General features: G+C 40.6%; 2 protein-coding genes across 3 annotated transcripts in view; one reads left to right on the top strand and one right to left on the bottom strand.

Moving 5' to 3' along the window:
* Positions 1-21,108, bottom strand: exoc3 (exocyst complex component 3). Of its 2 annotated transcripts, none has more exons than XM_063885540.1 (16): positions 20,897-21,108; positions 19,249-19,454; positions 18,331-18,550; positions 17,786-17,958; positions 15,690-15,902; positions 13,604-13,782; positions 12,952-13,068; positions 11,167-11,369; positions 10,431-10,639; positions 10,220-10,320; positions 9,318-9,428; positions 7,744-7,885; positions 5,743-5,865; positions 4,896-5,057; positions 2,288-2,409; positions 1-426 (listed from the first exon to the last, which is right to left on the bottom strand). In XM_063885540.1, exons 2-16 carry the CDS (start codon positions 19,390-19,392, stop codon positions 231-233), a joined length of 2,415 nt encoding a protein of 804 aa, XP_063741610.1. In that variant the 5' UTR covers positions 19,393-19,454; positions 20,897-21,108; the 3' UTR covers positions 1-230. The 2 variants fall into 2 exon arrangements, with proteins under 2 accessions (XP_063741610.1, XP_063741611.1); XM_063885541.1 differs by having other exon boundaries at positions 10,431-10,556; positions 11,252-11,369.
* Positions 20,963-22,190, top strand: part of gad3 (glutamate decarboxylase 3) — a 34,688-nt gene continuing 33,460 nt past the window's right edge. Inside the window, exon 1 of the mRNA XM_063885542.1 lies at positions 20,963-21,155. Within this exon, the coding sequence (XP_063741612.1) occupies positions 21,044-21,155 (112 nt within the window). The 5' untranslated portion in view covers positions 20,963-21,043. The remainder of the gene's footprint in view (positions 21,156-22,190) is intronic.

The following is a 22,190-nucleotide window of genomic DNA, read 5'->3' as shown; positions in this document are numbered from 1 at the left end:
TTATAAACTTGAAGATGTATTTCTTTATTCATTCTCTTTCTTTCATCCAACATGTTTACAACTACAATTGTATTATTTCGCTAAAACAGAAGTGATCAAGGTGACAATAAAAAGAAAATGAAGGGTGGGGGCAGAAAGCCAAGCAAACTGAATCAAACAATACAATACAATTGCTTATGTTACGGATTCTGAAGGTGCTGAAGGTGGACATAGTGTCATGGTGACTGGCTTTATTTGAGCAGCTTTGCGGTTGCCATGGAGGTCATGGTCGTCATGGTGTTGGTTGGCACAGAGATGTCTTTGAAGATGGGCTGTGTGACAGCAGAGTAGGAAACTTTGTTCTCGCTCAGAGTCCCAATGATCATCTGCCGCATCTCCCTGCTGGCGTCACCACGCACTGCCAGCAACGCCTGGATGTGCTCCTCCCTATGGAGAGCAGGAGGGACAAACTTAGACTCAATGTTAAGGCACTTTGCTATTAACCTCATTGTAGCGGTCAAATCATATATAAATAAACAGTAAAACTGAACTCACCCTGGTAAAACAAATGTGTGCTTACTAGTGCTCTGCTCCCACAACCCCCTGTCTCCAATATATACTAATTACACCAGGTGCCCTAATCACCCAGTCCCCAAACTAAAAACTAATAAAATCAATGTTTAACTATTCAATAATATAAATCAAAATATAGCTCCAACACTCATATTCTCCCAGAGTACATTATTTATGAGTAAAACTCACCCAAGACACTTTTACTTCCCCTAGCGTACTGTTACCCTCTGTGTGAGTTTCCAACCTGCATTGATGACTCTCTTCAGGTAAGGGCGCTGTAGGCTAGGTAGCTGGATAGCAACGTTTTTGTTTGTGGTAGGAAATCTTTACAGATGGCAAAAAATAAAAGTACCTAACTTTTGACACCAGTATAGTGTGTCAGGGAATATTTTACTTAGGTGTTTGACCCAGTTCGTAATTTTTCCTGCCTCTGTCTGTATTGCCATGGCATAGTCCTTAGGCCTTGGAGGTGCTGTTATCTTAGGGTGACCAAACGTCCTCTTTTGCCCGGACATGTCCTCTTTTTACGTCATGTCCGGAGCGTCCGGGGGGGTTTTATAAATTCATGAAAACGCCCGGTTTTCACTGTTGGGACCATTAAGCGTGTACTTAAATTGACTGGCGCTTCCCCCCACCCCCCAACAATCGCAAGTGTCCTCTTTTTCGCCACCTCAAATCTGGTCACCCTAGTTATCTTCATTAAGGAGGGGCAGTTTGGACTTCCTGAGCCTTGTTTTTCCCATACCGGGTATGAGCTCATGCTGACCTAAGATTGGTTTTATTGTTTTGGGACAGCTGGGCGCCAGTTTATCTGGCACCAGGTGCTCTTGTACGCACATTCTATTGACCTAGATGACAGTTTTAGTTAGACGTAGGGTCCGCTCTTATTTAATCTGGTTCTTGAAGAATGTTGATTACCCATTTGGTAATAGTTGAAACCTCTTCCTACAGCTAGGAATCTTCAGAATTGGTCGGGCAACCGCTGTGTCAACTCATGGCTGCACTAAATGTCTTGTCAATTCTCTGGCTGTTAACTTCAGAATAAACCTTCAGAGTTTGTCAACAAAGCCCCAGCTCTCCTGTGTCTCTCTGAGTTTCCTCTCCATAGTGGTACAATTATTAAATTGGAAACAGAAAACCTGCTAAAATGTTATCAGTATAGTATTGTATTCATTGACGCAACCACAATTTCGACTAGTAGCGTAGCTTCTGCTCAGTAGCTAGGATGGTGGTGGAGGAGCGTGAGTAGTGTGCAGCGCTCCACACTCAACATTATTGCTGCTCCATCCGAAACTCTGGCAATTTGCCGTACCTCGCACTGAGGTTCCAATAATGACAGCATTTGTGTAATTTTGATTGGCTGCTTTCCATATAGGTGGGCTTGTTCAGGCTTCTGGTCCTCTGCCTGCTGGACTGCTGTCATGGCTTACAGGGACAGAAGAATGATTCCTAAAGAGCAATGTTAATGTTTCAGGGTTGCCAGGTCAGAGCCCAGACCTCAATCTCAGCAACAGCACATATCAAACAACCGGCAGGGTTAAACATTTTTTTTACAAATGCTACACCGATTCAAGCACCTTTAACATGAGCCAGTGTTAAACTGGAAAAAAGCAAGTGCTTTCCACAAGACTAGTTATGTACGTACAATACCATCCAGGTGTGTGTGTGTGTGTGTGTGTGTGTGTGTGTGTGTGTGTGTGTGTGTGTGTGTGTGTGCGTGCGTGCGTGCGTGTACCTGATGTCAGGGTATTTGGACACCAGCGTGGTGACCTCCAGGAACAGCAGGGTGGGGTCAGTCAGTTTGAACACCTCAGCAATGGCAGCGATGGCCCCACACAGCCGATCTGTGTCTTCCCCCTGCAGACAACAAGCACATGAGTCATGTCTCTTGTCCTCTCATCGCGTCATGTCTCTGTCCTCACACTGCGTCATGTCTCTGTCCTCTCATCGCGTCATGTTTCTGTCCTCACACGGCGTCATGTCTGTCCTCTCATCGCGTCATGTCTCTCGCCTGACACCGCGATCGCGTCTCGGTCCTCTCATCGCGTCATGTCTCTGTCCTCACACAGTGTCATGTCTCTGTCCTCACACCATCCTCACACCGCGTCATGTCTCTGTCCTCACACCGTCCTCACACCGCGTCATGTCTCTGTCCTCTCATCGCGTCATGTCTCTGTCCTCACACCGCGATCGCGTCTCGGTCCTCTCATCGCGTCATGTCTCTGTCCTCACACCGCATCATGTCTCTGTCTTCACATCGCGTCATGTCTCTGTCCTCACACAGTGTCATGTCTCTGTCCTCACACCGTCCTCACACCGCATCATGTCTCTGTCCTCACACAGTGTCATGTGTCTGTCCTCACACCGTCCTCACACCGCATCATGTCTCTGTCCTCACACAGTGTCATGTGTCTGTCCTCACACCGTCCTCACACCGCGTCATGTCTCTGTCCTCACACCGCGATCGCGTCTCGGTCCTCTCATCGCGTCATGTCTCTGTCCTCACACCGCATCATGTCTCTGTCTTCACATCGCGTCATGTCTCTGTCCTCACACAGTGTCATGTCTCTGTCCTCACACCGTCCTCACACCGCATCATGTCTCTGTCCTCACACAGTGTCATGTGTCTGTCCTCACACCGCGTCATGTCTCTGTCCTCACACCGCGATCGCGTCTCGGTCCTCTCATCGCGTCATGTCTCTGTCCTCACACCGCATCATGTCTCTGTCTTCACATCGCGTCATGTCTCTGTCCTCACACAGTGTCATGTCTCTGTCCTCACACCGTCCTCACACCGCATCATGTCTCTGTCCTCACACAGTGTCATGTGTCTGTCCTCACACCGCGTCATGTCTCTGTCCTCACACCGTCCTCACACCGTGTCATGTCTCTGTCCTCACACCGTCCTCACATCGCTTCATGTCTCTGTCCTCACAACACGTCATGTCTCTGTCCTCACGCAGTGTGTTACTATATTTCCCATTTTTAAATAACCCTCATTTATTTATTTGTTGATATTGTTTCTCACACCTCGTTGCATTTGAATTGAATTTACTACAGTTACTTTCACATGAATAATGTAAATAGTATCCTTGGTTTACATTTTGTTAGTAGGCTGCTCGGTTATGGTGTAAACTCACTTTGTATATTTATATTATGTATTCAGTAGAGAGCCTCTGTAGATCTTCTTTTACTGTTGATTTGTATACATTAGTTGTTGATGTTTTATTTTCTATTTTTCTCATATGCAATGCCTCGTTTACATACTGCCGAGACAAAAACTATTTCCCAATTTGGGATCATCTTTATTCTAATCTAGTTCAAATGAACGGTGGGGAAGGACGATTTCCCAGCATCCCCAGATGTGGTGTGAATGTGGGATTAAGTGTTGTTCACACCAAATGCCAAGCACATTTTGCTTTGCCCCCCTCATGCCCGTAGGTTTGATCAGGGCATCATTGGGGTTTACTTGCGTTGCTTCAGGGGGCTGCATTGATCTTGTTTACTACAGCGTTATCACCCCAAACACTTGTTTCTTGCAGTTTAATTGCAATAAACAGATCTCAAGGATCCAGAATTAATAACATCATGATGCTGATTTGTAAAAAGTTTGAATTCATGATTTGTAAGATGACAAGCAAACACCCGCAACAAGGAAAAAAAAACATCTGTTTTGTAAGTTAGTTTGCTCCATCAACACTTAAATAACCTCATCTATAAAAGACATTAAAATGGCAGTTATGGTACAGTTTGTATACATACTAGGGCTGTCAATCAATTCAAATATTTCATTGTGATTAATCCCTCGATAGTCCATACTTAACTCAAATCATTTGCACGTTTTTTATCTATTCTAAAGTAACCTTAAAGGGATACTTTACGTGTTTTTGTGAGAGGGTAAATATGATTGGTTTACAATAAATTATGTTTAATATAGATAAATAATGTTTATTTATGATACATTATTTATTTATTATAAATAATAATTGTATAATTACTATAAATAATGTTTATTATAAATTATATAATAAACATTGGTTGATTATTATTTATTAACAATTATTTATTAATTAGATAATAATTATTATAAATTATTTTTATTCAATACAATAGCGTTGATCAAGCTTTAACTTTGACAGCCCTAATACATACATATACTGCGTAACTTTCAAAATATAAATACTAAGTCATTATGGATGTTTATCAGATGGCTAAAATATCTTGAATGAATTGTATCCCTGCTCATCTGCGTTGACCTTGTCTGTATCTGCGTGGCTGCGGTTATTGTTAGTAACCCCTGAGAGGCCGGTGCTGAGAGGGAAAATTGATTTATGTGAACTCACAGCAGCCAGCTTCCTGAAGAGGAACTTGAACTGATCCGCTTCCTTGATCATCCTGTCGGCCCCCTCCCTCCTCTCATCAGCGTTCTTGAAGGTGATCCTCTTCTGCATCACCGCCTTGATGTACTCCACCACCACCCGGCGCAGGGCCTCGCTCGTCATCTCCTGCACACAACACACCCAACCCATCAGAACACCGGAGTCACAGAGAGGTGCAGGAATGAGTCCTCAGACCCAAACATGAGTTACAATTCCAGCTATTCCCTCATCTCAAAGCTTTTGAACATGTTTTTTGTTTAGAGGCCTGAAATAAGATATCTAGTTAACACAAGCAGAAGAGATATTCAAGTTTTGTTAAACAGCATAACATATATCAGTAAATACCCCACTGGTGAATGTCTGACGCTTCTATGTGTCTTAAAAACCGCAAGTGAATAATTAAACTGAAGGTCATTACTCCAAACATTAGCCACCTTTAGGTTAGCAGTGGTGAGCAGATTCAGAATCAGAATCCAGTTTATTGCCAGGTACGTTTACACATAGAAGGAATATGACTTGGTGTCTGGTGGTGCGAACATAAACAACGCCAGAAAATAAGTTGTAAAAGTAGGTCGATGTGGGGTCATGTGACTGTCATGTAGTTCGCTTCCAACTTTTGACTTCTGGTGGTTGCATTTATGTTTCAAAAATCATGAAAGTTGTGTTTATAGGAGGAGATTATCCTGAGAACAAAACATGTTAGCATCATAAAAGTGTATTTCCTGCAAAGCTCCAAGATCCAACAGAAAGATCCCATACAATGCTGACTTCAAGGTCCTCAGTGCACCATCAGGTCTTTCTCTCCCCTCACCTGGTTGAAGGGTTTCTTGATCTTGTTGAAGTCGTTGAAGTAGTCCTCCACCGTCACACAGATGGTGTCCACAGCGTGAGAGCCCATCAGCCACTTCCTGGTCAGCAGCTCATTCAGGTGATGCTGCTCAACGCACCCAAACAGTCGCAGAGGTTAAATGGAGCGTTTGGTTCATGAACAGATTGCACAATTGTCCTTTTTACTGTCTCTTAAACTCAACATGATTGATCATCTCAGGTATATTTACGCATCAGTAACTTCCTGCCTAACTGCTGCCATGCTGTCTTTCAAAAACGACACATTTTATTTTCTGTAATGGTAAGAAAATTGCTCTTTTACTTTGAGGCATATGTTTCCAAAAAGCTAAAAGAAAAATGCATCAGATCATTTATTCTGGGATGTTACCACAGATAACATTGCCCTTCAAATTACATTGATTTTATTCTATACCAGTTCAACTGTGACATTCTTTTCCTAAAGGGAAGCCACTGTTAAGTTAAAAAGATATACATTTGATAGCATTGTGCAGCACAAATCCAATCGCCTTCACAGAAATGTTATTTGGTAATGGCAGAGGAAAACACAAACTCACACAGATCACACATTACTTGTCTCGCTAACATGGGAATAATTCCCAGAACCATTTACACAATTATAAAGTATATTCAATTCATTGTCTTTCTATTGTGAATTTGTATATACTTGCTATTAGTGTCCATTTTTATTTGTATTATATTTTTATCTGATTGTATCTTTTAAACATTTTTAACTCATGTAAGGCTTGCCACTGCTGCTGGATCAAAATCCTTTCGGGATGAATAAAGTATATTTATATATCAATCCATATGTTTTTTGTTTTTGTAATATTATTGTTTTAGCCCCAGTGGATTTCATGACCACTGGGTAAAAGAAACGAATATCAGGGGATCATTAAAGCCCATGCACCTGTCCTACTTTAACTTCAAATGCATTTCTAGATTTTATTTGTACGGATACATGTTGATCCGCCCTTGGATCTGTTTTGTACTTCTCAGTGTGATGGAGACAGTGTAGTGTTTGATGGTTAGTTGTGTCTGCCCAGACTGCAGATGAGGGAATAGCTGTTAGCCAAATCTGGTATCATCATACCTTCTGTTGTTGAGTTTCATGTATATTTATTAACGGTTCCTGTTATTAAAAACATAATATCAAATAAATAGGGCTGCCCCCAAATAGTCGACTAAACGATAGTTGACTAAAAGGAGCCTTAGTTGAATACATTTTCATTAGTCTATTAGTCGAAGTATTAGAGGTCTATGAATATAAATAGACCTCTAGCATATAATAATTCTGACTCCAGAAAAAAAACAGATCTTTAATTCTGTAATGAGTAATGTTAGGCGGTATTTTTGCCATCGCGTGTATGTGTCAGTGTTTCCGTTTCCTGTGTAGTATTTATTGCGTTGTTATATTAACATTTGAAATATAAAAGGTAATGTTTATTTTCCGCCGCTTTATGTTTTTACTTATGATTTCTTTAGATATAGTTGGTGTTAAAACTGAAGTACACACCCACAAGTGGTGTGTACCTCAGTTATGTTCTGCTGTGTTTGAAGAACACATGAGCTAAAGGCTCAGTGTGTGTCCTCGCTGCTAGTTCACACACACATTAAGAATCCTAGGTTGATTATTACAGTTGTATTTTATATGGATTATAATAACACTTTTCTAAACTCTTGAAACTGAAACCATTTTGGGAGGAGAAATAATCATTTATATTAATAATCATATTTATCGACAGAATTGAGGATAATTGGTCAACTAGAAACATCTTTCGTAGAGGGTAGCTCTAAACGCAAAACAGTTTTCATAGCAAGACCGTCTCAATTTTGCATTAATTGACTTTAAAAAAGGAGTCTAACTAATGTCATGTAATGTAAGGTAAAAAAAACACTTTGTACAAATCCAAAACACCCTATAGATATACAGTAAGTGGTTCAGTCCAAAAGGAGCCCCTTCTACCTCCAGGTCCAGGAAGACCTCGTCCAGCAGGAACTGGCAGCCGTCCTTGGCCACCTCGTTGAGCGTCCTCTCGATGGCAGCATCACTGTCAGTGGGCTCCGAGGACTGGGAGTACTTCCTCTTCAGACTGTTGATGGACTCTCTGAGGAGCACACACACAACGGTCAGCCCACAACATCCACACAGTGTTCACTGACATACAAACAGATAAACAATCATGTTGTTTAATGTGTAAATATATAACATATCTATATTTTAACTATACTATTTTATTGACTTGCACTTAAATATTGTTTAATAAGTGTTTGTGCGATAGAGAGTATGAAATGTTTTAGTGTTTGTTGATGTTATGTACCTGCCTGAGGACTGCAGATGGAAATGAGCTATTAGCTGGAATCTGGCATAAATCATCTCTTCTCCTTTCTGAGGTTAATGTTATGTATACATGGTCCCAAAAAACAGCTATTTCGATAAACAATGGAACTAGTTATTAAACCCTAACTCTGATATTTAGACATTTTAGTTTAAATTACCTTCTTCCTCAAAACATTATCTATATATATATCTATATATACTGTATATGTTATTCCCACTGATATATATTGGTGGGAAACTAAATAAAGACCCCTTATTTATTTTTTTACACATGAGAATGTATGGTTTAGTTTAAGGCCCAGGACTCTGGACATTTAGTCATTATTAGAAAATTCTAACAGGAGAACATATTCATTGAGAACATTTTTATTCCATTTTATTTTTTGCCTCCTCATTAACCCTTTAGAGTCTTGGGGATAATTTGGCCGTTTTCAAGCTATTTCTTATTTTTATTTGTCTTACTAAACCCCATTAAGAAATGTTTAGCATTTCAATGTTTGGTTTCTTTCTTTTTAGGACAACCTCACCTATATAACCTGATAGTAATTTCTTTTGTAATTTTGACCTACTATATGAACATTTTGAACCCAAAATCACACAAAAAACATAAAAACGGATTTTGAAAATGATACTATTTTTGATATTTTCATCATGTTTGTGTTTATATGGGTAATACAAACATGCACTACCCTAAAAAACCCTGACATTTTGAAAGCTGGAAATATAAACAGGGGCACTATGATAATGTAAAAGTTTGATTGAGGTATCATGAAGCGTAAAATGATCAAATACGGTGAAGATTCTTTAAACTTTTAAGCTTGAAAAAAATATTATTGTATAGACTTGAAACCATCGTATCTACGTTTTTACTGGGTCAATTTGGATGAAACAAAGACTGGCAAAGAGTTTCAAGGCAATGTTGTCCGGACTGTTGTTTTTAAGCAGCGTCGGCATGAACATTTCACGTAATCAAATCACACCGGCGTGACGGCCGACTCTTAAGGGTTAAAGTATTTCTGAGGATCATGCAGCTGCTCCACCTTTGGGTCACTATATTACATTTACTATTCTGTCCTCAACTGGTGACGTTCGCAACCTTCAACACTGCCTCCTTTATTATTAAATCCCCTTTCTACAAACAAACCCAGAGTTATATTTAATAAAGTGCAACAGTAGCTGCTGATGGAGTGAGATCTTACTTGAATGTCTGGCAGTTGTTGATGATGGCGATCATGTACTGAACGTAGCACTGAGGCAGCTGTCTGTCCCTCAGGTGCTCCTCTTTGTAGGTCATCGCCTCCTCTCGGTACCTACACACAGCAAAACACACGTTGTGTCACACATTCAGAACTGACTTTAAGGGGTAACTATTCCAACAGAAAACTGGAGATGAGTTCTGACACAAATGTAACCATGAAGAGTAAAACTAATCACTCAGGATGTGATGCTATGTTGTTTTACTAATTTGACCTTCAATCCAGAACTAATCACACTTTCTCATTGAGCTTGAGGTAGGTTTGGTGAATGGAATCCCAACGGTTTTAAGAGAAAGGTTTAAGGTGGCGTTCACACCAGCCTTGTTTAGTCCGGTTGAATGGAACCCTGGTGCGGTTCGTTTGGGTTGGTGTGAACGCAGTCCGAGACCTCTGATGTGAACTGAACATCTGGACTCTGGTCCGCCTGAAAGAGGTGGTCTCGGACCGCTTGCTAGTTATGTGTTCAAATGTTTTTTAACGCACGTTGTCTGATTATATAATCATATGCACCGTCCGCTAGAGTGTGTTGATGTCCAGATTAACAGCAGCATGAATAACCTGCCGATGCTCCATGGTGGAGGTTATGGTAGAAATTGACGGGATTTACCCGCTTAATGTCTGACCAATGGTTGAACAAAATTTCCGTGCATATGACTTTTGTTCATAGTTTATAGTCCGTTTGAGGTTTGCCCGTGTGAACGCAATCCAAACCTTCTGAAAGATGAAACAATGTAACAAACTTGCGTCTGATGTGCACCAGAGAAGCGGACTATTAGGTGTGGATGCGACCTTAGAGACCATTCGCACATCAAAAAAGAGAGTCAAAAGTCTGAAGGAATGTTAACCTGATAAGGAAAGAGTTCATCTGTTTCAGGCAGAGCTTCAGAACTTGCTCCTTGAAATCCCCGTCGATCTGTGCAGCGACCTGCAGGTTCTGCTCAAACATCTGAGGGAGACAGGAGGGAAGGAGCATCGACGTCAGAAAGAGACAGAAGCTTACACGGGTCAGGACTCCTATCAACGGTCTGAAGTGTTTGTGACTGAGGTGCGTGTTACCTGGAAGACGATGGCAGGTAGTGTGGTCTGGTAGTATCCGTCTTGGTCGGCCTCAGGCTCTGTGTCTTTCTGCCAGTCCTTCTTGTCTGTTTCCAGAGCCTTCCGCAGCCAGCCTGTGATATTAGACTGAACATACGGACAGTCAGACAGTGTCTGGATCCACACTTCACTTAAAGAAGAGCTGCAACATGTTTTCTTTGCCAATTTACCTGTTATTTTTCAGCAACATAAAGTCAATGTTTATTATTTGACACATAATAGAGTGGTGCAGTGATAACTTGTTTTTTAAGGCCCATCAGGAAGCATGGGCTCTCAAAAAATGCAATGGGATTTTACATTGGAATTTGGAATATTGCAAAAATGTATCTCTGTGACAAACACACATTTATGATATGCACACGTTTCATTCAGCAGGATAATGTTGAAGTCTTAATGCGTTCTCAAGAAGTAAAAAGTTAGGTTAGGCTATAAACAAACTACACCTCAGTCGCATGGCTGTGCTTCACCACAGCTAAGCTAAGGGTGGCTAACATACATTCACCAGAGGGGTAATAACTGCCATTTTTTATTTGGTTGAACTTCTAACCAAAAATGCCTTCAATAAAAACATTTCTGGGTTTTAGGACTCATTCCTGCACCACTATTTGGGCCTCTGAGGTAGCACAAGACAAGGTTTTTTTTGTAGTTAAATTACTGAAATTAAACGCCCAAGGTCTGTGTTTAGTGCAGCACTTACAGTTTGAAAATGTAGGGACTCCAAACAGCGGTCCGACGTAAAGTGTGTGAAAGTTGGTGTTTCTGTGAGTGTGTGAGGTGCGTACTGTGAAAGTCTTGACGTATTTGCTGAGCAGGTCGTCCACCACGTCCTGAGGCAGCAGAGGTTCCAGAGCGTTGATGTCACACTCTGAAGCCAGATCAGGATGGCCCATCATCTCTGCACTGAAACACACACACACACACACACACACACACACACACACACACACACACACACACACACACACACACACACACACACACACACACACACACACACACACACACACACACACACACACACACACACACACACACACACACACACACACACAATTACTGCACATCTGTTCCATCTGACACACTTTCGGGCTGGTCAAGTTCTTCAGAACAAAGAGCAGACTGGTTTAAATCAACAAAGATAGAACTGAATTATTATATTATATGGCGTTGTCAAATACAATTGTTAGAACCGTTTTGATTTGGTTTGAATACTTGTGAGTCACGTTAGGGTTTAATAGATGTTAAGTTAATTAAAGTCTATATTTTTGCTGTCAAATGTGCGCTCTCAGTCGAATATGACGTGCATGTCTATATGCCCTTATATGGCAGGAGAATGGGACACAGTCGAGTGTGATTAGATGGGAAGCAGTATAGTCTTTTGACCGTTTGTTTTTGCTATTTTTGAGACGGAGAAATACTTTTATTTACGTTGAAGCAGGAAAGTTGATGTTTATCTACTGTATGTATGCCGCCTGGATCTATGAATAAATCTGACGTGATTCAACTCTACAACGATCCCCGCAGCAGTGGCTCAGTCAGTAGGGGCTTGGACTGGGAATCGTAGGGTTGCCGGTTCAAGTCCCTGACAGACTTGCAAATATGGAAGGTGGACTGCTACTTGGAGAGGTCCCAGTTCACCTCCTAGGCCCTGCTGTGGTGCCCTTGAGCAAGGCACCGGACACCTCCAATCCCCCCTCCCCATTGCTCCCCGGGCGCTGCACGATAGCTGCCCACTGCTCCTAGTACTAGGATGGATTAAATGCAGAGGACCAATTTCACTGTGTGTGCTCTGCTGTGTGCATGTATGTGACAAATAAAGAGGGCTTCATCCTCCGATTCTCTAAATGTGTTTGGAAGCAAAGAGAGGCGCGTCATGAGCCACAAAAACATCGAGCTATACCATTGGATTGTTCAGCTACTCTGAAACAAGTTGTATAGTTAAGAAAGACAAAGCTGCTGAATGTAATAATAAATGACGTCAAACTGGCAATACATGTGCAAACTGATAGAAGGTGAAGGTCACCATGGAGACCACAAACGAAGTCTCATCATCACAAATCAATTGGAAGGACCAAATTCATTCTGACTGTTTCAGCTCCCCCAAAACAATCTATAAATGTACAGATCCATTGTGTAAAACATTCAGTCTTTGAACCGATGAATGTTCTACAATAGTGCTTGAAAAATTATTATTACAACTGATATGGGAATACGATTAACGGTTTTAAGGGAGTGATCAATTGTTCATTATTCTCATCATCATTGAAAGACATATTAAATGATCATGGTGTGATTTTTAGGGGAGAATCTGTACCAAACAAATACGTTTTAATAAGTCTGTAGAAAATGATATGTAGGCCAGGACATCAATGCAGCACCACAATACCTTATTCACAATAATATTAACATTAAAAATTGCACTAACCCATACATTGTGCAGCCCTATACCGAACACAGACATGTACACAGACAGCTTGGTTACCTCTTATAGGTGTTGAGCACCCATGTCAGCATGGATACGATCTCATTAGCCTCCAGGTCCTCAGAGGCCAGTTCTTTGACGCGAGAGGACACCGCATTGTGGTAGAGACCGAAAAATCTGCAACAAACAAAGCAGTATTAATGAGAGTGGAAATGATGTACTTGGACGTTAATCATATACATTCACAAAATGTTCCAACTATTCAGAAAAGCATCAGTGACGTCACTCTATAAATTGGATGTAAAGCTTGTGTTTGTCTGTCAGACGGGAACGATCATAAGACATAAATCCTGTGTGCTGGAACAGGTCAGACAGGTGGACACCGGATGTTGCTGCCGGTGAGGGTGTGACCTTTATTCTACCCCTCCCTCACTATCCGGCTGTGAGACAGAGTGGAGACAACCTAAGTCAGACAAAGTGTGAGAGCTAGAATCTTCCAGTTGGTGCTTAGTGAAAAAATATAGAGCAGCATAAACAGATCCAAAATGCTACATCACTGACATATCGTTGTCGTTGTCTTGAAACAATGAAAAGCATTGGGAGCGTTTTTCTTGATGCCTTTCTTCAGGAAAAGGTCCCTAAATTAGCTGAGTATTGATTTCTGATTATGTGTTCAAAACTGTTCTCCGCTGATTCCTGCTGTCTGTGTTACCTGTTGAAGGTGTCGTAGTGCTGGGGGAAGCACTGCACCATCAGGTTCTTGACGACCATCAGGTCATCCAGAACATATTTCCTAGTTATTTCTAAAAGACGAACTAGCCACATCTTATCAGCCTCTCTGGTCACTGACTGGGTGCCCTCGATGCGGGTGCTGACCGTCCCTTCCAGCACCTGCAACACAAACACATTCAGGAACACACCCAGGAAATGTGTTTAGAGTCAGTATGGTTTCCCAGAAAACTACCTCTTACCGAGGTAAAGCCAACCAAGCGTTCAATGCCTTGTCTAATCTGGCAGATAATCAAACCGTGAACCCTCAGTTCTGTCCCTCTCCCCGGCTCTGCGTATTTAAATGATTCTTCGGCTGGCAATTAACTCATTAGCTTTAGTCGGAAAGTGCCTAAACTTAAGAAACAAAAAACAGAGGTGCCATCTAAAGATTAAGATGGATGTTAGAACTGTTCTCTACCTAAATGATCAATAACATTCTGATATGTATAAAGTCTGATATTTAATGAATATAATGATATCGAATGTATTTAAAAATAGATTAGGAATAATGCAAACATGACTTAACATTTACATAAGTGTTAACAGTAGCAACCTAGAAGGAAACCCTCCTGGTGATCTGCCACACACGCATCCATGTTCCACTCTGAGCTGATAACAGCGTGACCCAGGCCTCTCACTCAAGACAGAATCATTTGAATAAGTCTCTATATGCTTTCCATATTTAAATATTAGTCATTTGAGACCTGACTGCTGAGGAAACATTGTGATGTGTTTCAAGGAGTGAAGGAAGAGAGAAAGGAGAACTAAAACACTTGATAGCAGCTATTTGTATGGAAGGAGAAGACTGAGTGAAGTAAGCAGGAAAAACCTGAAGAGGGGTAAAAATCTAGATGAATACCGTAATTTCCGGACTATTGAGTGCACCTGAATATACGCCGCAACTGAATATTAGCCGCAGGTTTCCAGGTGTTGTAACATGAGGTATTTACACAGAAAGATTTTTAACATTTGTAATTACCGCTTTTTTCCAAACAGTGTCGGAATTGAACAGCCTCAGATTGGCTTCATCACACACTTTATCAGTCTCTCTTTCGTTGTCTCGCTCTTGCGCTTCCTGCTAGAGTGCCGCCTGGTAGCCGTTAGCCCGTACGAATATATAGATTAGCCGCACCGTGTGTAAGCAGCAGGGTTCAAAGCGTGTGAAAAAAGTAGCGGCTTATAGTCCGGAAATTACGGTAATTAAAAAACAGTTAGAAAGCAACGAGGGGGAAGAAAATAAAAGACAAATAATTAAAGAAAAAACAGGATAGTTTACCAAGTCTAACAAGCCTTTATGTAATTGTTGCTCTCTTTGTAATTTTCTTTATATCATTTATTTATTTAGGGGATTTACTTACTTATTCATAGTTTTTTTAATTTGCATTTTATGAAATTTTTCACAAAACATACATAACAAAATAAACACATGTAGTTAGATACATTAACTACATAACAGTTGACAAATCCAAAAGTGAAATAATAGTAATAATAATAATACAAATAAAAGAATGGATACAATATTAATACAATACATATTCATAATTACTTATTTGTTATTATCATTTATACATGTGTATTATTGTTTTCTTTGACCTAATTTAGTTATGTATACTTTTTATTATTTTATTGCATGTGTGGAGAATGTGTTCTGTGTTTGGGATAAGTGGTAAAAAAAAAAAGGGGTACATATTGGTATCATGCTCCTTGTTGATTGTGTTACCCTGTGAACATTCCATATATATATTTTTTTTAAAGAATAAAAAAAAAAAAGAGGAGGCTTGGAAAATATAAAAGACAAGAAGAGTTGGAAAAGAAGCAAAAATCCAACGGGGAGAAGAGAATAAGTCAGAGTAGGACAAAGGGTGAAAGAAGAGAAGGATAAAGGAAGTGTCCTCCAACTAGGGCCGGGAAACACTGGCACAAAAGCCAACCACAAAGAGTACAATTCATCTTTATCGTATTGTCCCAATTAACCTTCTTCATAACTGTGAGAATATAAAGATGTATATTTTGATCCTTCCTCTCACCTCGAACATCTTGTCCTTCCAGCGTTTGGGTCTCCCTGGAGGGATGAAGCCACTCTGCTTCTTCCGGTCGACCATACGCCGATCGATCTTCACCTCCCGCTCGATGATACGGACCACCGACACCAGCATCGTAGGGTCACGGCGAACCGTCACCATGGACCTCTGCAGAACCATCCACAGTTGCTTGGCCAGCTCGTCTGACAACCCCTGGACCTGGAGATTCAAAAACGTAGTTGTGAAAATAAAAACAAATGAGCTGCTGGTAAAGTGTCTTATTCACAAAAATAAAAAAATCAATATTGTGTTTGTAAGCTTTGTATTCATAGTGTTGTGTCAGGATACAGGTTAGCATTGAACTTGAATTGTATGTAATGTTATTGTCTAATTATTACATGGCTTAGTTGAATACTCGATTCTGATTGGTCAATTCAGAACATGTGACACATTGTTAATCCTGTAGTACAGACCGCTGTCGAGGACTATATTGACCGTTGCTAAGGAGGAACAAGAAAGAGAAAGGAAAGAGGTTCAAAGATGGAGCGCTGGACGTCAGATAAATCACCAGAAGAATACATACAGGAAGTGAACACCAACAGGAACACGGTCTGGGCTCTGCAGGGTTTAAGGACTTGTTAGTGGATCAGAAACTGTGAACAGACTTGAACAGTTACAGAAAAACCTCAATCAGTGCTGCTGTCAAGTTGTTGTTGTCGCAGTTCCAGCCGTTGGTGCGCCGTGGAACTGAGATTTTTTTTGGGGGGAAGAAATACGATCATTTTTGAGTCAATAAAATCATTTCAATTACTATTGGGAGTCGAGTCGTTAGTTTGTTTAGTATCTGGCCGTGTGATAAAAGAACACCCTTCACCTGTCGGGTGTTCTTTTCCCCATAATGACATAATGCACATTATCCCTTACATATCCTACAATATGCCAGCCAGTATTCAGGAATTATGGGAGTGGTTGGCTCCACCACCACACCTTCCTCCGATCTAAACATCCAATGACTAAAATCTGTTTAAAATATATCTAAATATTAGACTAAATAGACTTCGATATAAGGGATAACGACAATAAGTACATTTTTAACATTTTAAGGGTGGCAACCAAAAAGCCAATAACAAGGAAGTGGATGAGCCGGGAGATTCCAACGGGGGGAGAGTGGATGGATGTGATTTGCGAGATATATGTAATGGAAAAGTTGACATATACACTGAGATTACAGAGTGGAAGGTTTAAGAAGAGGTGGATGGGATGGCGGAATTTGACGAGGCCCACAAAACTCAGACTTTGTTGAGCTGATAACAGAAGGATTGCTGTATAACTGTCAAAGAGTTCTTGCCTGCGAGCAAGAGATACAGTACCCCTGCTGTCATGTTTTTTTTGTGCAAGTGTTGTTCGTATGTATGTTTGTTAACATGTAAAGGAGGGAAATAAAAAAGATAATTACCAAAAATAAAGAAAATGGTTGGAAGCATTTAAGCAAATACATTTACAAACTTTACAAAAAATAACGCAAAAGGTTTGAGTTTTTTGAGAATGAAATACTGAAATATAACATATTACACCTTCAAGTTACTGTCAATGAAAGTCAAAAATGTGCAATTAATGTGCGAAAAACAACTCGTATGAAAGACAATGTTTCAGAATCACGCAGCGTACACACGGTCCGTTGCGTTGACGCTTGCCGGTGGGAGTGTCTGGCGCTTGGGGTTAACGCGACCAACAACCAATCACATTAATCTCCCGCCCCGGACACACATACACGCGGTTTGATTGGCTAGGGCTTGTGCTGGCATGTTAGCATACACGGGTTTGATTGGCTGGCACTTCCGTCGATGCTTGAAAAACTGAACTTTTCCCAACTTTCACCATGAGCAACGCAGCCAAAGCGAAGCACCGGAACCACAATGCAGTTTGGCAATGCTTGACATTCAAAGTGAATGGGAAAGTGCGTCAAGCGTCAACACAATCGAACCATGTGGACGGGCTGACAGTGTGTGGGGAGAGAAAAGGTCAACTGGCCGCCTCCCTCAGGATGTTGATGAGATGTATCAAACATCAAAACAGTCAAAAATACCATCGTGTAAACTTACATCTTCAAAGTAGATGGAGATGAGGTTCATGTCACTGGTGTTCTTGCTGTCCATGCGGTACTGCTCGTACATGAGGTCGTCCCGGGAGCACTCCAGTTCCATCAGCTTCCTGTGAGCCTGCAGCAGCTCGCCCTGCTCGATCAGCTGCTGCGTGTCCGCCACGATCTCCGGGACTGTACACACAGTGACATGACAAACACACACACACACACAGAGGTCAGACCATGAGAAACCAGGAGAGATATCAAAGATAGCTTGCACGCGTCTAAGGCCTGGGATGTGTGTTTAGAGGCAGTGTATGGGCCTGTGTGCAGAGTTCTTTTCTGTCAGAAAACCTCTAACCTTTCTAATGACAGTGACTGTCTGAAATACATGTCCGAAAACAGGCTTCCCCTCCAATTTGTACAATAACGCCGATGGTGCTTTTCTGAAGAGTTGAAACATGTTAAACTAGAAGGGTAGGGACACAAGGCATTGAGTGCTCAGAAAAAGGCGCTCTTAGTCTGTGATGAGACATGTTTATGGCTGAGGTAAACCTAGCTTACCAGAGAAAATGTTTTTGAGGTTTTCCACGGCTGAGGCCAGCTGACTGTGTTGAACTACGGCATCCTTGACGTCCTTCAGGTTCTCGATGGTGTTGATGCTCTGCCTCCAGTCTTTACTCACATCAGCCAGCGAGCCCTGGATGTCTTTGACGTCCAGCAGAGCGCTGTGCAACTGGGTCAGTCCGGTGCGAACCCCATCCAGTTGTGACTGGATGGCTGCCTGCAGAAACAAGAGACAGATATTATTGTTAATAACACCATTCTTTTTGCTTAGTGTCTTTCATTAAATGGTGGTATATATTGAATGCTGTGCCACACTACTTTGCCTGACTGATTGGTAACTGTTATATACAATCATGTCATCAAATAACAGCAATCTCTACCAAACAATAACAGACCGTTTAAAGATGGAAATATTTCAATATGTTTCAATAAGTTCATTGACACTTAGGATGAAATACTGCTTTGATCCTTTGAGACTAATTGACTAATTAATGGCGTGTTTTAAATATATTAAGGGTGTTCTTTGAATTATGTTTTTATGAATTGTACCTCTGTAAAGTGTCTTTGAGTTTTTAGAAAAGCGCTCTATCAGTAAAATGGATTGTATGGATGTATTTTAAAAAGGCAAAAAATAGTTTGCTGCAGCATTCAGTCTGCCATTGTTTTCAAGATTATTAAAAAATAATCTAGAACAATTTTGACTTTTTTTATCCTTTGAGGAATGTTGATGAATTGTTAGCTTTATTGAACATATTTATTTGAATGGTTATCTCTGCATTGTGGGTTGTTGACCTGTGAAGCAAATGTGATTTTTCAGATTTTCGGTTTTCATTTTCACTGATTAAACAGTTGTTGCTGAACAGTCAGTGTATGTGTAGAATGAAACTGTGCATGCTGAGCTACACTTCAGATCACCTTCAGCCTGGCTTCCACAGAGGCCTTCTTGCGGGCCTCTCTTCTCCTGTACTGCTCCACTTTGTCCAGCTGGTCCGACCGCTGCAGCATCCCCGCCACGCGCTGCACTGCCGTAGCAACCGCCTCCCGACTCGTCTCCTCCATGGTGGTCCTCAGTCGTATAAATTAACAGTTGTACCCAAAAGCTTCATGCAATCACTTTTGAGCTGAAAGAGAATAAAACACACAACATCAACTTCTACCACTACCTTTTTCTTTAAACAGGATGAATATTTTCTGGAATTCTGATTGTTCAAACCTATGAAGACCAACAGGAACCAGCTGTTCCATTCATTATTCCAGGATCCATTGTGGAAATCATTATACATTTCTGTAATAATGCCAGTGTTTTTCTATCACATTTTATAACCAGTGTTAGAGTATGGTGTTTTTTTAAAGAGACACTGAGGCACAGCAACACATATCGTTTGGCCATTCTCTCCAAAACCAAAAAACAACTAAAAGGTACATTACCATCAACAGATAATAATTAAATAGAGCATTGCAGCAGTTACTAATCGTAGCATCACAAAACACAGAGCCAACAGCGGTTTTAATGATTAGAAGTGGAGAAAAGTAATTAGGAGATTTACCCAGGTACTGTACTTATGTATAAAATGTAGGTTCTACTCATTTTGCTACTTTATACTTTTATTCCACTTTGTTTTGTAGGCAAATATTGTACTTTTTACTCCACATGTATTTTATGTGTTTAGTTACAAGTTACTTTAGATTATTAATACAAAATATAAATAAACTACTTCATTATTATATTTAAGCTACCCAGTAGTTTATAAAATAATTCAAATAAACCCCACTTTTACCGAGTGCAACATTAAAGCGATGAACTTTAATGCACCAATAACTATGAAACAATAATTACAATATTTTGCTCAAATGGGCAAAAGTACTACTTAAAAGTATATTTTAATGCTAATACCTTTTTACTTTTACTTAAGTACAATTTTGATGCAGAACTTTTACTTGTAACTGAGTATTTTTACACTGTAGTATTGCTACTTTAACTTCCTTCACCTCTGTTTATTATCCTTGTGGCAAGTGGGGGTTAAACAATGAATAAAAAAAGAACAACAATATTTGAGATGAAGATCTGAGATGAAACACGCTTGTGATGTTTAATCTGTGGCTGACTTCATGCTGAAGATGAACAGGATGTCCTGTCATAATAGAGCCACATGACTCTTACTTCCACAGTTTAAATGGGACACTGTCCAAAAGACGGCAGAGTGGGACAGCTGTAGCACAGGCTGTTTTATAATGACATTGAGCTAATCAGATGTGGTTAAATTGCTCCACTCGTTTTAATGAAGGTTATACTGGGTGGTAACGTTAGTATAATGCAGGACGGCTAGCGAGCTTTCAGGGAGCATGCTAACGTCAGCTTTGATTTCGACAGCAGCCGGAGAAACTACTCCCCCGGACACATAATGTCAAATAAAACCTAAGCTACCCCTTCTACGATACCGAGCTTTAATTTCCCATTTCAATAAATGTAATAGCATAAGCTAAGCTAACAACGGACGGGAAAAGGCTAACACTAGCTCGCCTGTGAACAAGCTCGACATAAACACTCAAGAAAGAGTATTACCTCTGACACTTAGGGACTCAACGTGAGGAAGATACAAGCCATTTCTACAAATATAACTGTTATTCTGGCGAAGTTATCTTGTTTTGGTTCCTCTTCCTCATCAGAGCTCCGCCCAGCACCAGCTGCTTCTTTTCTTCTTCTGCAGAAATGTTCGGCAGACTAGATCCAGCACGCCGTGTAGAAACCCCCTACCGGTCAGACGAAGAACTGCATTTATTCCCTTTATATCGTTGTGCGGAGTCCATTGCGATGAAGAAAGGTAAGGACAGCTTTTGTGAATTCACAATTTCCTGCACCGAGTATTGATTTCAGTGGTCTGTAACTTACATTGCTGACAGTTCAAGATGTTTCTTCCTGTTTGTAGTTGGTGTATTCAATTAAACCCACATTCCCAGTTTCTGACTCTCCACCTGCATCTCTCATCCAGATGCTACCAGCAATAGCCAGCCGATGATTCAGTCCACAGGGAGCCAGTCTCAGCCTATTTAATACCACACTGCCTATTCTTCAATCTGACACGTGTTTCAGTGTTGTCAATAAAACCTTGGTTGACCACCCTCCTCTCATTCATTATGGCATAAATTAGCATAAATTAGATGCGCTATCAAGCTCCTACATTCAACTCTTCCATACCGTACTTCCTGTTGTTGCTGTTTTTTAAAGCTTATGTATTCCCCTTTACTCGGGAACCCGACAGTTCACCAACTTAAATATTCAATATAACAAAGTAAATTGTTTTTGTTTTCCTATATTAGATATGTTCTTGCCCTATTTTTCCTCCCTTTATGGCAATAACAGCAGTAGTATAATTGAAAAATAGGAGTATTTTTCCTCCATTTGACCAATAATTGGTAATTAGTTCAGGTCCAATTCCCCTAACTTCTGTTTCAAAGTCATATTTGTGTAGAAAAAATAGTTGCAACCAGATCACTATAGTATGCAACATGTTGGCAACACATCTATTCAGTTATACTATTTACTTAACGTGTGCATTTCCACTGAAACTATCCAACTCGTTTAACACATAAATGCGCATGCTAGTGTGTCTTTGAAATTATGGAACTGTTGACCAACCAGCAGATGGTCTTAGAGTCGCTGTGTGCAGTCATATTAGATGCAGTTCATATTGTGAACACTAGATGTCGCTGTCACCATATGTGTCTTTACCAGTCGCAGCAGTCAGCTTCCTGTGAAAGAAGTTGTTGTTAGGCAGACTTCAACTTTAGAATTCAGTTTGCTGGCCACAATTATGTATTGTGTTTTATTCCACTCATGGCAATGATTATAAAACAAG

This window comes from Eleginops maclovinus, chromosome 6 (assembly GCF_036324505.1).
Source record: "Eleginops maclovinus isolate JMC-PN-2008 ecotype Puerto Natales chromosome 6, JC_Emac_rtc_rv5, whole genome shotgun sequence".
Taxonomy (NCBI): domain Eukaryota; kingdom Metazoa; phylum Chordata; class Actinopteri; order Perciformes; family Eleginopidae; genus Eleginops; species Eleginops maclovinus.
Note: the sequence above shows the minus strand (reverse complement) of the source record. Positions and strands in the feature narration are given on the sequence as shown.